A 23,971-nucleotide genomic window follows, 5' to 3' on the forward strand; every position below is an offset into this window, starting at 1 on the left:
ATTAGGGAAACCACACCCTTCACAATAGCCACAAATAATGTAAAGTATCTAGGGTAACTAACCAAGGAAGTAAAAAACCTGTACGACAAGAATGTCAGATCTCTGAAGAAAGAAAGTGAAGAAGATACCAGAAGATGAAAAGATCTTCCATGCTCATGGATTAACATAGTGAAAACGGCCATCTTACCAATGGAAAACTACAGATTCAATGCAATCCCCATCAAAATACCAACACAAATTTTCACAGACTTTGAAAGAACAATTCTAAACGTCATATGGAAAACAGAATAGCTAAAGAATAACTAAAACAATTCTCTACAATAAAAGATCTTCTGGAGGTATCTCCATACCTGACCTCAAGCTATACTCCATAGCAATACTAATAAAAACTGCATGGTATTGGCATAGAAATAGTCTGGTTGATCAATGGAATCAAATCAAAGACCCATAAATAAGCCTACACACCTATACACACCTGATTTTTGGCAAAGGAGCCAAATCCCTTTCCCTTTTAAAGTAGAACAAGGGAAACGAAAATACCTCTGGTTTTGAAACAGCTGTTTGTAAGAATGTGGCTAAGAAATTGGGGCTATAAGTAATAGAAGACAGATGTTCACGAAGCTACAGCTGTGGCTGGATGTAGCTCCCCTGACAGGATGCTTCCCAGCACACAGGAAACCCTAGGTTCCATTCTTAGCACCACACAAGCCAGGCTCGGTGGTGGCGCACATCTGTGTCCTCAGGGAGTCTGAAGCCAGCCTGGGCTACAATGGAAGAAAGGAAGGAATTTAAGTCACAGTTCTGGGAGCAGCTACTCCTTCATCCTGACTATTTGACAAGCACTCAGACATCATATTCTAAAAAGCACATTGAATGCACACCTGCGTGTCTGTATGCCTGCGTGTGCATTCATGCGAGCCTGTGCGCATGTATCACCTGTCCTGTGTGCAGTAATGCTCATCTGGGATGCTGCAGCCACACTGACCAGCTGGCTGCTAGAGTCACGTTAGTGTTGGAAATAGCAGCCATATGAAGCAGGGAAGGGAAGAGCATCCAGACACCACTCTGAAGGTCCAGGCACTGTCGCTCAAGCACTGGAAACCAGGCACGCTTCCCTTTGCTCCAGGAAGGAACGTGCTTTGGGTAGACACTGATATTCTTTATGCCATGTTCTTAAATATTAGGCCTAGCAATTTATCCATGAATACTGTATCAGTGTGTGTGTGTGTATGTGTGTGTGTGTGTGTGTGTGTGTGTTTGGTGTTTGTGTGCAAGCCCTAAGGACCCCCTGTCTCCACTTTCCCAGTGCTGGGATCCCAAGCATAGGTGCTACCATACCTAGCATTTTGACATAGGTTCTAGGGACCTGAACTCAGGTCGCCATGTTTCACAGCGAGTACTTTATGGCTGAGCTAGTCTTTGTGATATCTTCTCTAATGATAAAGGTCATCAAGACTTGGTATGTGATACTAGCTGGGCTGTTTAAGCATAAATACTGAACAAATGAATCATTCCAAAAATTTATAGACTGGATGAGCCTAGCTTGAAAAGTGTTCTAACCCCAACTGCCCTGATGCACACGTTCATTTGGCTTTGGAACATATCATAAATTTAGGCCATTTTACCCATCATGCAAACCCACTGAACAGCATTCACAATGTGTATGGGAAAAGAGAGAGTTTTTTTATTTTAATTTTTTTTATAATTTTTATTTATTTATTTTTTTATATTAATCACAGGTTATTTACTTTGTATCCCAGCCATAGCTCCCTCCATCATTCCCAAGTGTTGGAGTTTTAAAGCTAGGCTTCCTTTGCTTTCTCCAGGATCGTTATGTCCAGAACTTTGGAGAAAGATAAAAAGAATGTTAACTCAGGTCTTCAAGTAGAAGTCCTCTTTGTCGGCTATCTGAGGTTGGCACCCACGTCTGCTGCGTGAAGGGAGATCCTGAGGGTTTAGAGTGGCAATGGTTTTCTTTCTCACTAAGATTCAGAAAAGGAGACTGGACAGAGATGGACAACTAGATTGATAAGCATACAGTCAAAGTGTCTTAAACCAAAGAAATTCTAAGTACAAAGGAGGGGAGAATTGTTCAGCTAACAAAACCACAGGTGCTTGACAAATGACAGAGAGAGAGAGAGAGAGAGAGAGAGAGAGAGAGACAGAGACAGAGACAGGGAGAGAGACAGAGAGTAGGTGTGCACCTGTGTAGCAGCTAAAGGTCAGCCTTGAATATTGCTCCTCACCCTTTTGTTTTTCTTTTTTTCTTTCTTTCTTTTTCTTTTTGTTGAGGCTGGGTCTCTCACTGGCCTGGAGCTTAGCAAGTAGGGTAGGCTCTGTCTTAGTCACTGTTCTATTGCTGTGAAGAGACACCATGATCAAGGCAAATCTTATAAAAGAAAACATTTAATTGGGTACTGGTTTATAGTTTCAGAGCTTTAGTCCATTATCATCATGGCAGGAAGCCTAGCAGCATACAGGTAGACTTGATACTGGAGGAGACAAGACTTCTACATCTTGATCCAAAGGCAACCAGGAGGATGCTCTGATTCCACACTGGGTGGAGCTTGAGCATAAGAAACCTCAAAGACCCCCACCACACACACAGTGACATGCTTCCTCCAACAAGGCCACACCTACTTCAACAAGGCCACACCTCCTAATAGTGCCACTCTCTATGGCCAAGAATTCAAACACATAAATCTATGGGGATCAAACCTATTCAAGCTGGTTGACCAGTGAGCTCCAGAGATCCTTCTGTTTCTCTGCCTGCACAGCTCTGAGATTACAAATGCACACAACTGTATTTGTTTCTTTTCTATTTCTGTGACAAAACACCATGACCAAAGCAACTTGTAAAAGAAAGTATTTAATTAGGTGTGTGGCTTCTGAGGCTTAGAGTTCATGATGGTGAAGAAAAGGCATGGTGGCACAAACTGAGAATGCACATCCTGGTGCATGTGCAGGAGGCAGAGAGGGGCACACTGGGAATGGTAACAGCCTTCCGAAACCTCAAAGCTCATCCCCAGAAACATACCTCCAACAAGGCCACACCTCCTAATCCTTCCCAAACAGATCCAGTATCTGGGGACCAAGCATTCAAGCATACAAACCACCAGAACCCAACCCAGCTTTTATAGGTGGCTTCTAGGGAGTGACTCAGTCCTCATTCCCTGTGAGGCAAGCAGATTACAAGTAAACCACCTCTTCAGGCCATGATCATTTCTTTCATCAAAATACTGATTTTGAGATGTAAACTAACTGCTGTCCCAGAGGCCCAGGTAGAACCTGAAAAAAAGGATCGTTTCCCCAAGGTAAAGTCATTGTGATTGACGTAAGAAACACACTGTTATTGTTCATTTTGTATATATAAAAAAACCCACCGTGTTGTACCAAATCAGTATGCCAGCCATTTTTGCCTTCTCTCTATGCTGTCATCTTTCTGGAGAGCTGTATATTCAGAACTCCTTCTTTTCTTTGGTCTTTTGAATGTGCTGTTATCTTTGCCAACGTGGGGACACTTTAATAAAATACTGATGCTTTTTAAACTTTACCTTGAATCTGAGACACATAAACAGTCCTTAGTATGAAAAATAATCTTTCTCTTGACAATTGAAGCTCTTCATGAAGATGGGTTTGTAGCCTTCTTCTGATGTGTTTGCTGTGACCTGCTGCAGCTGGTTTTCAGAGCCTCCCCGAAGGGCTGAGTCGCCGAAGAGCAAGCTGGGCTTGGCTGTTGTCTGAGTTATCAATCTTTTCTGTCAGCACTGACTGGAGGACACACTATTCCCTTGCAGCCCGCTCTAAAAGCCAGGGGCAGACAACACATTCTGACATTGGCCATTCCCTCACCTAGAGTGAGCCGTGAAGTTCAACACCTGTATTAGTTACATTTTTCATTGTGACAACAGCAACTTAAGAAATGGTTAGCTCTGGCTCTTGGTTTGAGGAGACAGACCATCATGTCAGGGTGGCAGAAGCTTGAGGTGGCTGGTCACGTGGCATCCACAGATGGGACACTGGTGCTCTGGTCCCCTTCTTCTTTGTGCTGCACACATTCCCGGTGGCTCTTCCTCAGTTAACTCAACAGACATGCCCAGAGTTCTGTTTCTACAGTTAGTCCAAGTCCTATCAGGCCGACAATGAAGAGGAACCATCGCAAGTTATCTATAGCTCACTAGTTGGCTGGTCATCAGCGGTTACTTGGTGCAAGGAAGATGAAATGGTGGGAGATCATGGTCAGTGGCTTCAGCTAGCTTTGTGGTGCCAGAAAGACATTTGTTTTATTTTTTGAGACAGGGTCTGGTGTAGCCCAGGCTGGCCCTCAATTCACTATACAGCTGAGGATGGCCTTCAACCTCCTCTTCCTGCCTCTACCCACTTAGTGCTGAGATTGCAGGTGTATATTATAACACACAGCCAGAAAGACGGTGCTGTGTGAGAGAGAGACCAGTTAACACAAGCTTTTCAGAACCAGGAGAGTGGAACGGAATTTCCAGATCTAATGCGAACATCTTATTTATCTTGGTACATAGGAAGAATAAGATTGCATTGCACTGACAATACTCTAGGGCACATCTAGTGATTATCCAGCTTCCTGCATGGGAAGTTTATGTATGTTTATGTATTCGGATGTATGTAAGTGTTTGTATGTATATGGATGTGGATGTGTGTGTGTGTGTGTGCACACATGTGTATGGAGCCCAGAGGGCTACACTGGTGTCTTCCTCTACTGCTCCACCTTATTTTCTGAGACAGTCTCTTATTGAGCCTGGAACTCACGGATTTGGCTGACTAGCTGTCCAGTATGCTCCAGAGAGCCTCCTATCTACAGTTTCCTGGTGCCAGGGACATGGCACACACCTAGCTTTTTATGTGGTGCTGAGATCTAAATTGAGGCCCTCATGCTTGTGCAGCAAACACTGACTCACTGAGCCACTCACCCAACCCCACGATCACCATATTTCACAGGCCAGCAGAGTTGAGTTCATCTGGTTGCAAACTGCAAAGTAAGCCTGTGGAGGAATACAGAACTTCAAGGCCTCTGGGCACAGCGACACTGTTTGACTTAGGGATGTTGGACAGACACAGGAATGCAACTTTTTTATTTACAGAGCCTGTCAGTGTGCATTTTAGCAGATCTTAAGCCACCAAAGTTGTTTATGGCTAGCTGGCAAGTATTCTCATGGCATTTTGTCTCAGGAAGGAAAACTTAACAACGGTCAGATCCAGCCACACAAAATATGTAGATGATGAATGTGAACAAGTCCATTGTGTGACCCAGAGGAAGACCAATGGAGATGCTGTCCAGGCTTCAGAGAGGCTTCGGTCAGACCACAGTTGTTCCACTCAAGAAGCACCCCACAGTAAGAAAACCACGTGAGCGACTCCAACACAACCCTCAACTCTGAAAATCCTGTCCAAAATCCTTTATGTGCAAAGGGGAAGACAGATCCCTTCGAGTCTACCTGCCCTGGTTGGTGTGGCTGTCAGCTTGGCACAGCCTAGGGTCTTCTGAGAGAAGAAGCCTCAATGGAGTAACTGTCTGGCTCAGGTGGGCCTACCATCATGTTTCTGGGGGACTGTTTTAATTGTTAACAGATATAGGAGGGCCCAGCCCACGGTAGGTGGCACCATGCCTAGGCAGATGATCCTGAACTGTATGAGAAAGCCTTTGAGCTGAAAGTCAGCCTTAGGGCCAGCCAGCACCCAGCATCCCTCATGGCTCCTGCTGTAGCTCTTGGCTGTGAGGTGAGCTTCTTATCTGAAGGTCATGCTGTGTGGAGCAGCAAACAGCCCTGCCTTCAAGTTCTTGCCTTGACTTCCTTCATGGATGGGTTATGACCTGGAGTCCTAAGCCATTATAAACCTTTCCCCTTTTTGGTAATTTTGATCAGAGTACTTGATTCAGCAACAGAATGAAACCAGAATCCTGCCCTTTGTGGATTTATGTCCTTCCATTGCTTTTCCACGACTTCATAAATGTAGAGTGGTTCTCCTCTGGTAGAAGAAATGGTTGTCTTACTGAAACATCTTAAGAAAACACATACATGGCACTGGGAAGATGACTCAGTTGTTAAAGTGCTTTCCTTCCTAGCAGGAGAACCTGACTTTGATCCAAGAATCCACATAAAAACAGAGAAGAGGCGTAAGACACTGGCCCTGTGAAAGCCTGGCTTGAGAATCCTCCATTACTCTTCCGCTTTAGTCTCTGTACCTGACGCCCAGTAGGTTTGCAGGGTGGGCAGGGCGCACAGATTTGTTAAGGGGTGCAGTGATGGTCAATGCTCATTGCCAACCTGGCAGGCTCTAGAATCCCAAGTAGAAGACCAGCCTCTGGGCATGGCTGTGAGAGAGTTTCAAGACTGGGTTAACTGAGGAGGGATGCTCCACCCCGAATGTGTACAGCGCCAGCCCATGGTCTGGAGTCCTGTGCTCGATAAAAAGGAGGAAGCGAGCTGAAATCCACCTTCATCTCTCTGTTTCCTGACTGGTCACGTGTGAGCAGCTGCCTCATGCTCCTGCTGCCATGCCTTTCCCTCAAACTGTGAGCCAAGGTCAACCTTCCCTCCTGTCCTTTTCCGTCACAGCAGTAACATAATTGAGAAAAGGTCTACCAAGTCTTGTCTCTTTTACCTGCTTCTCTGTCTGCTCTAGGCTCTGCCTGGAAGCTGAGGGATGCTGGCGCCGTGCTCTTATCAGCCTCCAGAACTAAGGGCTGAAGTAAGCTCTTCTTTCCAACTCACTGAGATTCTGGTATTTTTTATAACAACAGAACTGGACCGAGACAGTACCTAACACATCAGACATTCAAGAAATGAATGAATGAATGTAATGAATGCTGAATAAAGAGCCCATTCAAATGATACATTGGAGCACTAAGGTGGTCTGGGACTCACAGGCATCACTTTCAGAAAAACGCCTATTCGAACACATTGTTCTAGCAGCGCATGGTTTGGACTGAGTGAAGCGAAGAGCCTGAGTGGTGAAATGTGGCTAAAGCGACTGTAAAGGCAGAAAGTCTTGGGAAGGTACCGCCTGCTGCCCGGATGTCTAGGAGAAAAATGGCGTGTTTATCTGGTAATAGATTCTTTTAAAAATATATTATACCATTATAAACAGTAACTCAATTAAGTAAATTGTTTAGCTAGATTTTTCATTCTGAATACAAATGAGACGCATTATTTGGAAAGGAGCTCGGGGACGGCCTCCAGGAGGGCGGACATCTATTTCAAGGGCTGGTGACTGATGACCACAGTGTAAGGCACGCTGTTTGTGCCACTTTCTGAGACGATTTTCCTTCAACCCACAAGCCTCGCTTATCACCCAAATGAGGGGTGGTTTACGGAAAGAAAGAACTCACGGACAGGGGGTTCTCGGTCCCCGACCCACCGATTTTTGTAAAATGCCCGGTTTTGCCCACCTGTGGGATGCAGCTATTTATCTCACAAGTCCAGCATGTAAGATAAACTTGGGTGCCCACACTTTAGGTGCCTGGGGCCCTTGTAGAGACCAGTTGGTCTGAGAAGGAAATGGTAGGGATAGAAGTGCTGAGAGGGAGAAGGAGAACGCACAAGTCATGTGCCGGGAGATGGCACAGATGAAAGTGTGACCAGCCAGTTTCCTACTCCCACGGCTGTGCCTTCCCTGCCTGCTGTCGTGTCTTCTGCACCATGACCAGCTCTATCCCTTGGACCCCTTTCCCCCTTAAGTCACTTTAGTCACAATGAAAGAGGAAAGTGGCCAGGGGAGAGCCACACCGCTGGGGTGGAGAGATGACAGTCTCAGGACAGTAGGTATTTCCCAACAGTGTAGGAGGCTTTTGATATTTTTTTTACTTTAAAATGCTATTTTATTTTTCATTGAGCATGTCACACACATGTGCCATGACATGGGTGGGCAGGTCAGAAGACAGCTTGGGGGAAGGGCTCTCTCCTTTGACCATGTGGGTTCCTGGAGTTGCACCTGGTTGTCTGCTGTGGAAGCAGCTACCTCCATCCACTGAGTCCTATCACTGGCCCCGATCCAGTGCTTTTCTTTTACACACCAGCCTTCTCCACCTAACCTGAGCTGAGCATTGCAAGCTTTAAATGACCAATATAGTCAGTCTCTACGTGTAGCCAGCCGCTAAATACCATCTCCTTGACATCTCTAGGACAGACGGCACTATGTCTTCTGGTGCCTTTAGTATTTGCTGAAAGAATGAGACACAGAGAACCAGGGAGACAGGTCAGTTGGTAAAGTGCTTGCCTTGCCAGGATGAGAAACTATGCTTGATCCCAGAACCCACGTAACCAAAAGCCAGGCATGGAGGTGTGCGCCCTCGTAATCCCAGTGCTGGAGAGAGTGGAGATAGGCAGATCCTCAGGGTTCCAGGTAGTCTAGCCTACTTGGCAAGTTCCAGGCCAATGAAAGACCCCTTCTCAAAAGAATAAACAAACAAAAAGTGAATGGAGCCTGAAGAACAAAGTCTGAGGTTATCTTCTTACATCCCTCCATACACAGACATAGACACACACGGACACAGACACACAGACACAAACACACACACACTTGGATGAGATATAAACCAAACAACCACAACTGGAATAACTAGCCATTTCCTCAGCAGGAAGGTCAGAATCTGAGATGTGGTCTCACTTGCTTTCTCTTTTTCTAAAGCAGATGGGGAGATGGAAGGTCATGTGATCCAAGCTGGTCCCCCTCCTATCACTCTCTATTACAGGTTGGAATAGGCTGTGGTCTTGCCTGCCACGAAGAGTCTTACAGGAAGGATATCTCAGGTAGCAGAAACAGGACATGGGGAGAGCCAGGCTGTCCCAACCGATTCTGGATCCAGCCATATCTGGAGAGTTCAAATGACCCAACACACCCCCTTTCTTTCCTAACAGTATTTTGAACTGGGTTGTTTGAATTGTCTGGATCATGTTGTTTTGTCTTTTGTTGCTCTAAGTCCTGTCCAATTGAGGTTGAAAGTTGAACTTCATGAGACAAATCACAATTCTGTGTTTTCCCTTGTGGAGTTGTTTGCATGTATTAGGGTGACATGCATGTGGTGTGTGCAGATATGCACCCCCATGTGCTTCTGTGGAAAGCAGAGAAGGGTGCAGGTGCCAGTTGTCACTTGCCACCTTATTCCCTTCAGACAGGTTCTCACTGAACCTTGTCCTGCTTTGCTTCCTGGCTTCTATGATAGACACCACAACAAAAGCAACTCGGCGAGGAGAGGGTTTATTTCCTCTTACAGCTTACAGTACATTACAAAGGGAAGCCAAGGCAGGAACCAAGAGGTAGAAAGTGAAGCATGAGCTGAAGAGGCCCTGGGGGGCTTGCTGCTTACTGGCGTGCTCTCTGTGGCTTCCTCAGCTTGCTTCCTGAGACACTCCTGGACCACCTGCCCATGGGTGACACCACCACAGTGAGCTGCCCTCCCCCCACATCAGTTATTAATGAAGAAAAAAACCCCACAGGCTTGCCTTCAAGCCAATTGGATGAAGGCATCTTCCCAGATGGCTCTAGTTTATATCAACTTGACAAAAACAAAACAAAACAAAACAAAACAAAACAAAACAAAATCCCAAACAAAACAACAAAAACTTCATCAGCACACTCAAGCTTGCCATTTTTGTCGTTGGCTGGCTAGCCGTGAAGACCCTGTGAATCTCCCTGTTTCCTTCAACTCTAGGATTTGGGTCACAGGTTCATGTGACCTAGCCTTTTTTTTTTTTTGTACATGCAGCAATCAGTCTTACAAACTGAGCCTTTCTCTGACCCCACTTGTGTTTTTTTTTAATTAAAAAAATGTATTTATGTGTATGTGTGCCTGACTGTGTGCATTTTTGCATGGGTGCCTGTAAAGGTGAGAAGAGGGTGCCAGATCCCCTGGAGCCGGAGTTAAGGGGGTTGCTGGGATGTGCGTGCTGGGAAGCGAACTCAGGTCCTCTGCGAGAGCAGCAAATGTTCTCAGCTGTTGAGCCATCTCTCCAGTCCTCTGTTTCTCAACCTTTCATATCCTGTGACATCATACCGGTTCACTTTGGGAACTCACCTCTCTCCGAGCAGAACGTCTGACAGATTTATAAACGTGGGGAAGTCCAGGTCATTCAAGACTGGGTAGGCATGAACAGGAACAAGCAAGGTGTCGTCTCCCTGAAATCGGTAGGGAGAAAAGTTAAGTGTTTGGAAAACTATAATTTTGAAAGATCAACTTTTATTTTTAACCATGAAAAAGGTTCATCTTAGGAAACCTCGGTGCTTTAAGTGAAACACTGGAAATATTTTGCGAACATACATGTTTCGGACATTGCCTGCATGTCCATTTGCATGGGTGTGTGCACACAAATGGCAGCTCAAGGACAACTTTGGATGTCTCTGCTTAGGTGTTGTCGCCATTGTAGGCAAGGTCTTTCACTGGCCTGGGAGTTACCAAATGTGCTGGAGTGGCTGGCAAGAGAGCCCCAGGGATCCACTGGTTTCTATCCCACCTCCAGCAATGGGAAGACGAGAACATGTCACCATGGCCAGCATCCTCGAAGAGTGGACTCTAGGGTCAGACTCAGGTCTTCCTGCTTGCATGGCAAGAACTTTACTAACTGGGCTGTCTCTCAGCTCCTAAAATTCTCATTTCTTGGCCATGAACAAAGCACAAAAAAATGTTTAACTGTGTCTTGCTGGAACAATGCTCTCTATTACCCATGAAAGCTAACAGTAATAATCCCCTTGTGTAAAAACAAAAGGCTCTATCCACTCCTGCTTGGGAACTTATAAAGGAAGATATTATTTAGGGAACCAAGAGAAGACCTGGCACAGAATCACCTAGTCCACAGGATCAAGTGGAAAGCCATTCAGCAGAAATAGAGCAAAAAGACCAATTCTAATTCATTCTAGTTTGGTTGTGACCTTGAACAAGGTCATTGATTTCTCCAGGTTTGTTAAGTCCTCAACAAAGTGCATATAGACATGTCTTCCCTTGATGATATCTTTAAAAATCAAAGCAGGCTATAGCCTTAAAATGTAAAAAGCACTGCATCAATATGAAGTATCTTTATTATACTTATGACCATTTCCAGCCACAGGAAATGTCCCCTGAGACTCTATACCCTGGTTTGACCCTGTATGAGGTCACATAGCTGAATATGGGATTATAAAACATTTGGTAATAATGAAGGTTTCTAAATGCAAAAATCAATTTAAAAATCAAATGTGTGATGCTCCTAGTAATACTCGCCCATGGGTCACCTCTTGATGTCACTTCAGCCTTGGTTCTGAATAAGGGACATGTACGCTTGCATCATACACGCCAAGACTCCAAACAATGACAGTCAACACTGTCTGAGACACCATGGCTCAGATCCAAGACCCTCAGGAGCTACTAATTGCAGAGTTTTTATAAACTGTGCATGTGAAGTAGTCTTCTCTTATAGGGACATAATGATTTAATTATGGAAAATGAGAATTCCATTTTTATTATTCTGTTTCTCCTTAGCACTGAAGTCGCCTTCTTTTTCCTCTGTTACTCCTTGACGTATATCAAATGTATCTTTGGATTGTATTATGTTAGCATATTCAGTTTTGTGTGTTTGCTTGCTTGCTTTTTAGTTATATTGCATATGTGTGTGGTGTTTGCACACGTATGTGTTGGCATGCATGCATGACGAGGCCAGAGGAAGATGTTGAGCGCCCCGCCCTGTCATTGTGCCTTACTCCCTTGAGACAAGGCCTCAGTGAACACAGAGCTAGGCAATCCCGGCAATCCTCCTGTTTCTGTCACGGCACAGTGCTGGGGATACAGGTATACTCATTCATGCCCGGGGTTCTACATGGGAAGCTGATCTCAGTGCTTTACCCACAGAACTGTCTCCCCAGCCTTGGCTTCATTTCTCGTACAAGGTTTGTCTATTTAGCCCAGAATGGCTTTGAACATGAGGCACTCTTCTGTGCTGAAACTACAGACCTAGGCCTTTTCAAAGGGAAACTGTCTCTAAGCCAGACCTTACCATACACACCTTAATAAAATACGGTTTTTAAAATTTTTAAAATAAAAGTTATTATTTGAAAGAAAAAAGAAACTCATTTGCTGCTAAATTGTAACCTTCTGTTAAGTGCAGCTAACTTTGTGGCTTCTGTACTCGTAAGCCTGGGCCTGGCTCAAAATGAGAGGCGAGTCATGTGACTGCAGGGGCTGCTGCCACAGGCTGGAGGCTGAAGGGTGAAGGGAGAGCTCTGGAATAGACTCCCCCAACCTCCGCCAGTGCGGGCACCTTGGGCCACTGGGCTCCACCTTTCCAAGGCCTCATAGTCTGTGGACATTGCTGCTGGGCCCTCAGGCCAGCGCCAGTGTTTGTGACTGCACAGTGGGGTGCTACTTATCTTCTCTATCTTCTAGCCCCACGCTTAAAGGAGCACGTTACGGTTATTTGACAACGCTTTCATGGGCCCGGCACCACAGGATAATGGAGGTTCAGGCAGTGGAGGCTTGCCGCACAGTGTCCAGGGAGTCTGCCCAGGCTCTCTGCGACCTAATCTGTTCCTGGTTGGGATGCAGGCGCAGCCCCAGAGCCTACAGCCTCACACACCACTGGGAAAGTGCTGAGGGGTCGTCATGGCTTTTTCTTTTTCCTTTCAGGGTATGATGTGTTAGGTGTCAGGCACAGCCAGCAGAGATCTGCCATGCAGGCCAGGAGGGCCATGTTCTAATCTTTCCAGCTGGGAGGAAGGGACGGCTGTGGGCCGCCTAGCCCCTTACAGCACTGAAGAACCGACAGGTCCGTCTAGCTCTGCTTTGTCCTCCTCCAGGGTCAGGCCCCCTCCCCTTGCCTAACAAACAGCACCTTCCAGAAACTCACCTTACAGTGAATTCGGATGCAGTCATAATAGTAACGCCACTCGTCTGGAGAAAATGTAACAGTGACCATGAGGGACAAGCCTGGGATGAGGTGATGCTCCTGCAAGGCAGGGAGGCTGCGTTGGGACAGGCCCCGGACCTGGCAGGCAGCAGCGCTGGGGGTGGGATGCAGGGAGAAGGCACAGACTCCTGCCCCAGCAGGCCCGACACAGAGGCCACAACCCCGTCCCACATCTCCCCCAGGGAAGGTGACCCAGGGACAGTACCTTCTTCTCGTAGGTGATCCGGAAGTATTTGGTCTGTGGTGGTAAAATATGAACGTGTGTGTTTTCATCTGAAATGTTGGTGATGTACTGGGAGAGAAGGAGATGAGTGAGAATCTAGATGAGTAAGAATCTGACTTATTTATGTATTCATCTCTTCACTGCGCACACCTCGTCTTTACTCCAGAAAGGGGCTGAGGACACATGCTACTTTAAACTCTTTAAAAGACACGAAATATGGGATGGAAGATGGCTCAGCCGGTGAATTTCTTGCTGGGCAACCATGAGGAGCTGAGTTCGGATCTCTAGCAACTCATGTAAAAAGCTGGGTGTGGCAGCTGTGAACCCCAGTGCTGGGGAGGAGACAGGAGAATCCCCGGGGCTCCTTGACCACCAAGTCTGGAAGAACAAACTAGCTCCAGGTTCAGTGAGAGACTCTGTCTCAAAAACTAATGTGGAGAGTGACTGAGGACGACACTCATGCCGGCTTCTGGCTTTCTTGTGCATACATACGGGCACTTGTGCTCACATACACATATGTGCACATAAGCCACACACACACACACACACAGAAGCGAGGGGAGTAGAGATTAGTATTGGGCAAACATGGCTTTTCCTAACATCTTAGAATGTGTTGTTCTTTACGTGCATTTATGTACATATGTTGACATGCAATAGCATGTTTAATATGATCAATAACACACAACTTTAAAGACATATGAGACTTTAAGCTTAAAGTTCTAGATTGTCAGCCAATTATCACAAAAGGACTTTATTAGGCCTGGAGAGCAGCTTAGCAGTTAAGAATGCTCCTACAGAGGATCAGGGTTCAGTTCCCAGCAGCACCCACAGCAAGAGGCTTACCATACCTCTAAGTCCAGACCCAGGAACCTGACTCCCTCTCCCAGAGGCCACAGGCATTAACACTCACACGCATATCACCCACCCCTCCACGGCCTCGGGGAAAGGTGGCTGACAGCCTCCTGTCATCGCAGCCCCACGGGATATAACACCCTCTTCTGGCTGCTTAGGGAACCACATACACGTGGCATGCATTCATAGTGTCTACTCTCATACACATGAATAAAATAAATTTGTTGCTGATTTTTGGCTAAATCTTGCATTACTTACTATAGCAAATAAACATGCTTTATAAAAAGCCATAAGCACATGGAAGCTTGGGTGGGCTGCACTGTGCCTATACTATGGTGTCAAGGCCTGGCACCCCCATGTCCTGAGGAGAAGACACTGCTATTCATGGTCCTAATTTTGAGAAGAACATCTTGGGAAGTGTAGAGTCCTTAAAAGTTGTAGCGGGAAGCTGGACAGTGTGTGATAGAAAGCTGCAGGCACTGCCATTGTAGGCTAAGGAGTTTTGTCTGCGCCTGCAACCACACTGGGTGTCTTCTAGGAAAAGTGATGGCTTATTTACTAATAAATATAATTTCTGAGATAAAAAAAATCTATCCCCAAAGGAGAAAATAGAATGTTAGGGGTCTTGGGTTTTGAAAAAAAAAAGCAAAAATTATTTAAAATCTTAAAGTAGACCTTTAAAGCATTACTATTAATATGCATGCAAACAGAAGGCTTCGAACCCTCTAGAGCTGCGTGGCCTCTGTGCTAATGAACCACACTCAATCATTCCATCTGCATTGTTTCCTGGGCCCAAACCTACGAAGGTCCTTGTGTCATCTCCTGTAAGAATGAAGACCATTCTTAGCAGTCAAACTACCCACACTGCAGAAAATGTCCCTACCTCACTCTGAGGGGACACAATTACTGTGAACCCTTCTGAGGGACTTTAGTGGCGTCAATGTAGGGCTGAATCTCTTTGGAAAGAAAAGGAGGCTCCAGGTGAACAGATGAGAGCTGGCTGCTACCTGAACATCTGTAGCCGTGCCCAGATGACACCCAAGGCTGTTAGAGCCAGCTTCCATTTCAAGACCGAGCCCTGAGTCTGTCCACATCTGTGTCTACATCCCCACCAACAATGGTTCAGAACAAGAGATCTCTTGGTTCAAACCACAGGGTTCGGGGCAGGGCAGGTGTTGGGTGTTCAGTACACCACGCCCAGAAAGATGACTTAATCCTTGCAGGAGATATGGCCCTTGCCCTTGTTTTGAGTTCAGCCGCATTTCCTTGGCAAACCATGGCAGTTACAGGCAAGGATGTGAGAAAGGTTTGAGATGCTGTCTGTGTTTCTGAAAAGGAAACCACATAGCCGGCTGATGACTGAGACCTCAGTTACCCTGCTGCAGAGTCCTGGAGAAGAATAATGATTTGGGACCATCTCTGGCACAATAAAGACTTCTACTGATGGGGGAGGGGCTGTTGGCTAGTAAAACGCAACCGTTAGCGGTCTCCTATTATTCACCAAGAACTGTTTTGATATTGGTGTTGCCCGAGTGTGCTTGAGTATGAGGTCATCCACTGGGGTAAAAGCAACTACAGCGAACACACCACAGGAGAAAACTGCCTCTCCCTTCCCTGGGGGCCATCAACTGCAGATAGCTCCTCAGCTGGAGCTGGGGCCTCAGCAGGCATTCCCCAAACCTTGATGGAATTTTGACTGGCTCGGTCTTGTGGCGGTCTTCTGCAGAAAGCCACAGCTGCGGTGAGCTCAGATATGCAAAGCCAAGTCGTGTCCAGATTATATCATGGCACTTGTCCTCACTGTCTGGCTCTAACACCCTTCTGGTCCCTCCTTATTAATGTTTCCTGGGTGTTGTGGGTGGCGAAGCAGGTCCATACAGGTCCCTGTGGTGGCTGAGCCCACACTCACTCATTTGTAGCACTTCCAACAGTTTCGAAAGCTTTTGATAAGGATATTAAGATGATTGCTCCAGGCTTCTGCTTAGCTTTACTGACGAGAACAGGAAATTGGCTCTCCCCAGTGTCTCCAAGAATGCTATTAAGATGAAATCATGTTATACTTTTATCTACTTCTTGTTTGTTTTAATGTCTGATAGAATCAATGGGATGCTTTAGACGTCACACTGTCCTTGGTGAATGAGTGAGCTGCCAAGTCAACCTTGCCTGAGAGTTTAGTGTCTTTCCTTTTCTAGAGTTCACTGAGTGTCTTTTGTGTGTCTGGCATCGTGCTGGGCACCGAGGAAGTAGCAGGCAAGTGGCTGCCCTCCAACAGGGTGAATCAGCGTTGAGACTTCGGATCTTGAAGACTTTTATCTTCAATTTCTGTGTACATGTATGTCTTTAGGCACATGCATGGGGAAGCCTGTGGAAGCCAAGAGGGTGTGTCTGATTCCCTGGAGCTAAAGTTACAGGTAGGTGCGAACTGCCCAACACGGGTGCTGGGAACCAAGGTCAGACCCTCCACAAGAACAGTATGCATGCTTAACTGCTCAGCCATCTCCTCAGTCCACTCAGGTTGTTTATGTTACTATCTGAACCCCAAGCCACACGGTGAAAAACAAAACAAAACATGGAAGATGAGGCTTCAGCCAGGGCTGCCTTTGACCTGCTCTGGTCATGCCTCAATCAGTCATTCTGGCAGAGAGAATATGTACAATAGAATGACCACTGCCTCCCAGACCTAGACATGTTTTCTCTGGGCAGGCATGGCACCTGAGCAGAGAAGGTCAGAGGAAGCCCTGCCTGAGACGTCCGGGAAGGAGCAGCCCCTTCCCTGGTATTGAATCCACTGGTTTGGAGGAAGACAGTCCCTGAGTACATTCTGGTCCCCATCACTCAATCTCCTGTGTACTGGAACACATGAGTTAAGCTTTTGGAATTAGGGTTTCTCATTTAGAAACCCCCTCCACAAAGCTACTGGGAAGCCCGGACCCTGGTCCCAAGAGTGGACAGGAGGGGCATAGTTTTGGAAAGAGTACTGAGAGTAGTCCCTTGGCAGAGTGGAGTTAGTTTAGAGACACTGATGGCTTTTCTAAATTCTTCTCAAGAAACTGCCTTTCTGACTAAGCACCCTCCGCCTCTTTCTGTGTGTATTTGTGTGTGTGTGTGTGTGTGTGTGTGTGCGTGTGTGTGCAGGCCAGAGGTCAACCTTGGGTGTCTTCCTTTTCTAGTTGATATTTTATTACTGGGGATCAGACAACTCCCAGGAGTCAATTCTCTCGCTCTTCCACAGGGATCCTGGGGCGCGAACTCAGACTGTTAGGGTTGGTGGCTCGTGCTTTAACCTGCTCAGCCGTCCAGCTGGCCCTACCTTAAATTTTCTTATTACGTTTATTTACTTATAGGGGGTGAGGGTTGTGATTTGTTCATGTGGGTCCGAGGACAAGTCTTGGGAGTTAGTTTTATTCCGCTTCCACGCGGGCTTCGTGGCTGGAACTCAGATTGTCAAGCTTGCTGCTAAGTGTACACAGAGGCATTTCACTGCCGACTCCCATTATTTTTTGAAACAAGATCTCTCACTTTTACCTGGAGCTGAATGGTTCATCTACTCTGGTTGGCCAGTAAGCCCCATTCTATCCACCTGTCCCCACCTTCCTGGCAAATGAGTTTTCAAGCCCACGCCACAACACCCAGCTTTCTGACATGGTGCTGGTAATCGGACTCAGGTCCTCGTGCTTGTGCAGCAAGCCCCTCACCACTTGAACCATCTCCCGGCCCCTGCTCTGTATCTGAACATGAATGCTCCCCCACCTTGTGCCCTTAACAAGTACGTACCAGAATCTGTTGGTGCTGTTTTTCTATCTCGTAGCCTCCAAAATGAACTATGCCTGGTTTGGCCTGGATGACTTTATTGTTCAGAAGCTTAGCATAAACCTCTATAAGAGAAAGGTAGAAAGTCCATTGTGAGCTCTCAAAGAGAATACTACATTGAAGATGTTCTTATTGGGCTGTTTTTAGGGCACTTTAAATACATGCACTGTCCAGACGCTTGGCACAACTGTCAATAAGACTGATTATGAGTCCCAAATAAACTGGACTGAGTCTCCTTTTCTACTTAAAAAATATTATATTTGTGTGTGTGTGTGTGCGTGCATGGATGTGCATGGCTGTTTGTTTGTGTCCGTGCGTGCCTGCAGAGGCCAGAAGAGGATGTCAGATCCCCTAGAGCTGAAGTTCCAGGCAGCTGTGAGCTTCCCTATGTGAGTGGTGGGATCCAAACTCAGGTCTATAGAGCAGCAAGAGGCCTTGACGGATTGACTCTCCCCTCCCTTTCATCTTTGTTCATATATGCTTGCTACCATTAAAGTTATTTGCTCGTATGTCATGCGTATCTTGTGTGTGTGTGCTATTGGAGGTAAAGAACAACCTCTGGTGTTAGTCTTCAGGCGCTGCCCACTTTTGTTTGTTTGTTCATTTTGAGACAAGGTATATTACTAGCCCTGAACTTAGAAGGTAGACTAGGCTAGTTTGCTGGTGAGTCCCAGGGAGCTGCCTGGCTCTGCCTCCCTAGTGCTGGGATTACAAATGCACATCAGACATATATGCTTTTTGTTTGGTTGGTTTGTTGTTGTTGGTGATGGTAGTGGTGTGTGTGTGTGTGTGTTTTACATAAGTTATAGTGGTTGAGTTCAGCTTCTTATGCTTTCAAGGCAAGAATTTTACATCTTCCTAGCCATGTTACACATGTCTTTCTAAGAAAACACCAAGTTAACTTACATAAAGGCTGCAAAATCAGAATATGGGAAAAAAAAACCCAAACCCTTTTTTTTAGGTAGGGTTATTATTGCTGTGATGAAACACCATCTCCAAAATCAACTTGGGGAGAAAGAGTTTGTTTGACTTGCATGCCCTGAGTCAGGGTCTATTGAGGGAAGTGAAGGCAAGAACTCAAACTCAGCGAGAACCTGAAGGCAGGAGCTGATGCAGAGGCTATGGAGGGGTGCTGCTTATTGGCTTGCTCTGCCTGCTTCCTTCCAGAATGAAGGACAGCCACCCTGTGGATGGTCCCACCCACAATGGGCTGGATCTCCATCCATCAATCAGCAATAAATTAAGAAAATTTCATACACACTTGCCCACAGTCTGATCTTATGGAGGCATTTTCTCAGTTGAGCTTCCCTCCTCTCAGATGACTCTACCTTGTGTCAAGTTGACAGAGGACTATCCAGCAGACCTTGGCAAAGGTTGGCAAATATTGGAAAAAAAAAAGGCTGGAACCTTTCTCCTCTCTGGAGCCACTGGCACAGACCCTCCAGGGTGTCTGAAACTGACTGGCTCATTATAACACTAAACATACACACCCCTGGGTGGAGATTTGAGATGTCAACACATCATGTGCTCTATGAAACTGTATGTTAAACTTCATGAAGCCAATAGAACTTGTGAGAGAAAGCCTGCTCTGGGCAAATGCTCCAAAAGCCTGCGTCACAGCACAGAAGCCCCAACTCTGCATAGTGGGGCCTTTGAGCTTCTAAACTCTCTCCCTGCTCTGGCCTACTTCTCCCTCCTTGGAAGCAGCCTCGTTTCCCTCTCTGGACCTGCCCCACCGCGTATACTTTGGTGTGTGTATGTGGGCACATTCATGTGTGGTCCAGTGCAGTGTCCTTCTTTAGAAGCTTCCTATCTTTCCTAGAACTCCTGACTCAACTGTGATGGCTGACCTGTGAGCCCTTGAGTCTCCTGTCTCTACCTCCCAGCACTGGGATCACAAGCTTGGGGCCTGGAGGTGGAACTCGGGTCCTTCAGCTTGTGCAGTAAACGCTTTTCTGAGGGAGTCATCTCCCCTGCCCATGCACCAGCTCTCAGATACACCTGTTTCTGCTGATCTCCGTGTCTCGGTCTGGTTCCTTGTGCTGAGTCACAAGAACCTGGAACTCGAGGTGCCTTCTGAACCCCAACAGCACTGACTTGGAGCTGTTGTAGACTCCACTGTGTGGAAGTGGAGTTGGGACTCACAACTTACCCACAGCTGGTCATCAGCAAGCAAGCCACTGCCCTGTGAAAGCCCAGTGTCTTGTAAATGTTAACCTCTTTGTCCATATCTAAATCCTGGGTGCCACAGACATCAGCACCCATTCTCTCTGTACCCTGTGCATCTGAATTGGGTAAAAGGTTCTTATCATGTCGATATCATCAGCTGGAATGGGGCAAGGACACTGTTGAGAATTCTGGGGCTCTCTGCTCTCCTTACCTTATTATTTGATCATTTTTAAGTGTGAAAATTACTATTGGGTATTTCTTTTTCTTTCTCTTCTTTCCTTTTCCTTTCTTTTTTCCCCTTTAGTTGGGGTCTCATGTATCCCAGGATGCATCAAACTCACTATCTAGCCAAAAAATGACCTTGAACTTGTGATTCTCCTGCTTCAATCCTGAGCGCTGAGATACAGAGATGGGCTACTACATTCAGTTTATGTGGAGCTGAAGATGGAAGCCAGGGCCTCATGAGTGCTAGGCAAGGGCTCTAACAACTGAGCTATAACTCTAATACATTTTAGATACTTTTTAATGCTAAAAAATTCTGTTTTAGACTCACAAAGTAGCTTGGTGTGTGGCTGCCTAGAAAGGTTAAAATGGTTAAGTATAACGACGTGTACTTGACAGTCTTAAGGTGACAGAAAAGCCACATGGAGCAAATGCATGTCTAAAGTTTAGTGTGGTGCTTGAAACATGGATTTGTATGTGTTGGAGGGTGTGGCTAGTTTTTTCTTTCTTTCTTTCTTTCTTTTTTGAGATAGGGTTTCTCTGAGTAGCCCTGGCTGTCCTGGACTAACTTTATAGATCCAGTTGGCCTCAAACTCAGTGATCCACCTGCCTCTGCCTTCCAGAATGCTGAGATTGCAGGTGTGAACCACTGTGCTCGGCTTGGGTGGGGCTGGTTTTAATTGTCACCTTGATGCAACCTGCAGTCACCCAGGGAGACAGCCTCAACAAAGCACCTCCATCAAGGTGGCCTTGCAGGCATGTCTATGTGAGACTGTCTTGATGTGGGAGGACCCAGTCGGAAAGAGTGGAGCAATGTTCCCTGATCTGGGGGTCCTGGACTGAATAAGAGAAATCAGCTGAGCACAGTGTGCATTTATTCTCTCTCCACTCATGACCTGCTGCCTCAAATTCCTGCCTTGAATTCCTTGCTTTGATGGACTGTGAGCTGTGGACTTGGATGGGCTGGAACTGTGAGCTGAACACCCCTTCTTCCTTGAGTTGCCTTTGTCAGGGCACTTCACCACAGCTGTGGAAGTGAGACCAGGGTGGAGGTATTAGACATGATGGTAGGGAGCTGGCCGTGGCTCACCACCAACAGAATGCCGCCTCCACCCTCACAGGTGGAGCAAATGGTGGGGCTTTCCTACAAGTCAGCTTCTCCAACTGTGCACAGCAATAGAACGTTTTCAGGAAGTTGTTGTATGACCATCAGGTGAAGCTCATGGGTTTCCCCCCCCCCCCCGAGGCTTTCCTGGTCTTGTGACACACAAGAAAGGATGAAATGCTCTTGTCTGAAGGAGCAGGGTGACCTGTATGGCTGGTGTTAGGGATGAGTCAGACAGGACATGTGGATGGCAAAGGGTCAGACAGCCTAGGGTGAGGTAGGAAAGAGAGACAGGAAAAGCTGGGGGGACATGAGAAAGAAAGAGAGCCCCTCACCCTAGCCAGTTGAACCCTCCCACCAGCAGAGAAGTAAGAATCCAGCGCTATTTAATGACTGCCTCAGGCCTTTCCCCCTTCATTCTATAAACCTAGGCTTTTCTAAGAGCCTTGCCAGAAACCCAACCTTCAGGGAAGGGACCGCGGTAAACCACGTGTAAAAACATAGTGGTGTCTTGTTTTACTTTGTCAGATTCTAACTCCATCCAAAGAATTGCCAGAATCGGCCTGTAATCTCATCGAGAGAGAGAGAGAAAAGGACAGAGAAGAGTTCTTAGCAACCATTTGAAAAGTAACCTGAGAGCCACCACAATGGCATATACTTCTAATAATAAGGTCTAATAATAAAGCCAATAATTATAGCTGCCCCTCGGAGAGCCCACACACCTGGGTGCGTGTTCCTCCTGGGAACCCTCATAGAGAAGGCCCACACCAAGGCCTTCCCAGCTGTCTTGATGTCTGCTGAGCACCTCTCTTCCTCTTAACCCTGTGCCTAAGCCTTTATCAAAATATATTTAATATACCTGGCTCTTCTACCTAAGCTGACCGCCTCTGAAAACTTTTCTGTGTCAAAGAGATGAATCCTGTTTTGGCCCAAGTGGGGCCCCTGGAGATTAGGGGAACTCCTCGGCTGCTGAGGTTGACGGAATAGAGCCCCTCTCTGTCCCCTCATGCTTATCAGAAGAGCCATGACTTCATCCAGGATGCAGAGAGCCGTTGAGAACGTTCAAGTGGGACAGAGGTAGGCATGAGGGGTTCTAGAAAGGAAACTGAGAGTGTGGGGACTGAGGTGAGAATTGTGGTGGTCCCAGATGCCTTCTTGTGGCCTCTATGAGCACTCACACACATGTGGTTTACACACACAAACATATACATAAATGGAAATGAAAATAAGTGTTTCTTTAAATGTACCACTTAAGCAGATCGATCAACTATCAGTCTTAATAATAAAAACCATTATGAGGCTCTACTGTGAGACAGCTGAATCACAGCACAGTCCCAGCTTCCAGGACCCTGGATCACCTGAAGACCTAATTTGTAGGCAGGCTTGCTGCTCACTTACTGGATTCCAGAAGGTGGTTGGGCACTTCTCTTTTCTTGGGCTCTTCCACCAGGCTCTTCAAGAGGAGGGGTGACACCTTTTCAAAGGGTTCTTCTGCATTATTCACTTCCTGCCTAGGCGTTTTCACAACTTCCATCTTCTCATGAAAAATGGAGTTGTCTTTCTGGAGTTAAAGTCATTTCCTGGGGAGAAAAACAGAAGGCCCAGAGTCCTCATGAGAACTCACGCACATATTTCTTCTCAGTTTCTGACAAATGTACCTCTTGTCCCTGCATGGTGTACTCTGCACCCTCCCCACTCCCGCCCGCCTCTCTTCTGCTGGACACTGCATTCCCACACGGGGCTGTCTCATTAATCATTTGGCATCACACACCATAACCCAATATGGCAACATGCTCCAAACTCTCCCATGACTCTTCAGGGCTCTTCCTGGGATGCTTCTTCCACACATGAGAGGGAAAGAAAGAAAGAAAAATTCTCAAAGACTAATACATTTGCAAAGTGCTCTAATATTCTGTTGCTATGACAAGACATCCTGACAGAAGGCAATGTAGGGAAGAAAAGGATTTATTTTGCCTTACAACTCCAGACCATCAAGGGGAGTTGAGACAGGAACTCAAACAACCCACAGTCAAAAGCAGAAAGAAATGAAGGTTCCCATGCTAGCTGCTTCATTTTGCTATCTAGCTTTCTTCCCTCTTCTACAGTTCAGAGTCTAGCCTGGAGCACAGCGCTGCCCACAGCAGACTGAGACTTCTCACACCAATTAACAATCAGCCCACAGACACCCAGAGGCCAATCTGACCTAGGTAATTCCTCACCAAGACTCTCTTTCAGGATGAATCGACTTTGTGTCAAGCTGACAGTTGACACTCTTCTTGCTGACATGTATCCACATCACACTCACACAAGAGATGTGTACAAGGGTCCTGTCAACATTTTGACTGCAAGATAGAAGTTACCTTCTGGACCCCTCTGCTAATAGGAGGTTGCCAGGCCACAGAGAGCTGGGGTGTGCCCAGGAACTCGGGGTCTCTGCCATTTTCAGAGTAACCTTTTCCCGACGGTCATTGGAAATTGTACTTTCCTCATAAACACCAGTTCCCAAACCCCTTCAACACTCTTTCTCAATTACTGTCTAGTTATTTGGCATTAACAGTGCATGACCTTGAAACAGAACTTTATAAATTCCACATTAAAAAAAAATCCTAACTATTATTGTGTGTGCGTGACTGGTGGGGAGTGGAGATGTATGTGTGGAGGCCGGAGGACAACCTTGTAGAGCTG

General features: G+C 46.4%; 1 protein-coding gene across 2 annotated transcripts in view; it reads right to left on the reverse strand.

Moving 5' to 3' along the window:
* The window catches only part of Cfap221 (cilia and flagella associated protein 221), a 68,522-nt gene that overhangs the window by 43,777 nt on the left and 774 nt on the right, over positions 1-23,971 (reverse strand). The window contains exons 3-8 of one of the 2 annotated variants that reach the window (XM_055604659.1): positions 23,058-23,124; positions 22,685-22,866; positions 17,755-17,855; positions 13,111-13,197; positions 12,846-12,944; positions 10,049-10,149 (exon numbers count right to left, since the gene is read on the reverse strand). In XM_055604659.1, coding sequence (XP_055460634.1) covers positions 10,049-10,149; positions 12,846-12,944; positions 13,111-13,197; positions 17,755-17,855; positions 22,685-22,820 — 524 coding nt within the window. In that variant the 5' untranslated portion in view covers positions 22,821-22,866; positions 23,058-23,124. The remainder of the gene's footprint in view (positions 1-10,048; positions 10,150-12,845; positions 12,945-13,110; positions 13,198-17,754; positions 17,856-22,684; positions 22,867-23,057; positions 23,125-23,971) is intronic. The other variant, XM_055604666.1, reaches the window with a different exon arrangement.

The sequence above is a fragment of the Psammomys obesus genome, unplaced genomic scaffold, assembly GCF_907164565.1.
Source record: "Psammomys obesus unplaced genomic scaffold, mPsaObe1.curated_primary_1811, whole genome shotgun sequence".
Taxonomy (NCBI): domain Eukaryota; kingdom Metazoa; phylum Chordata; class Mammalia; order Rodentia; family Muridae; genus Psammomys; species Psammomys obesus.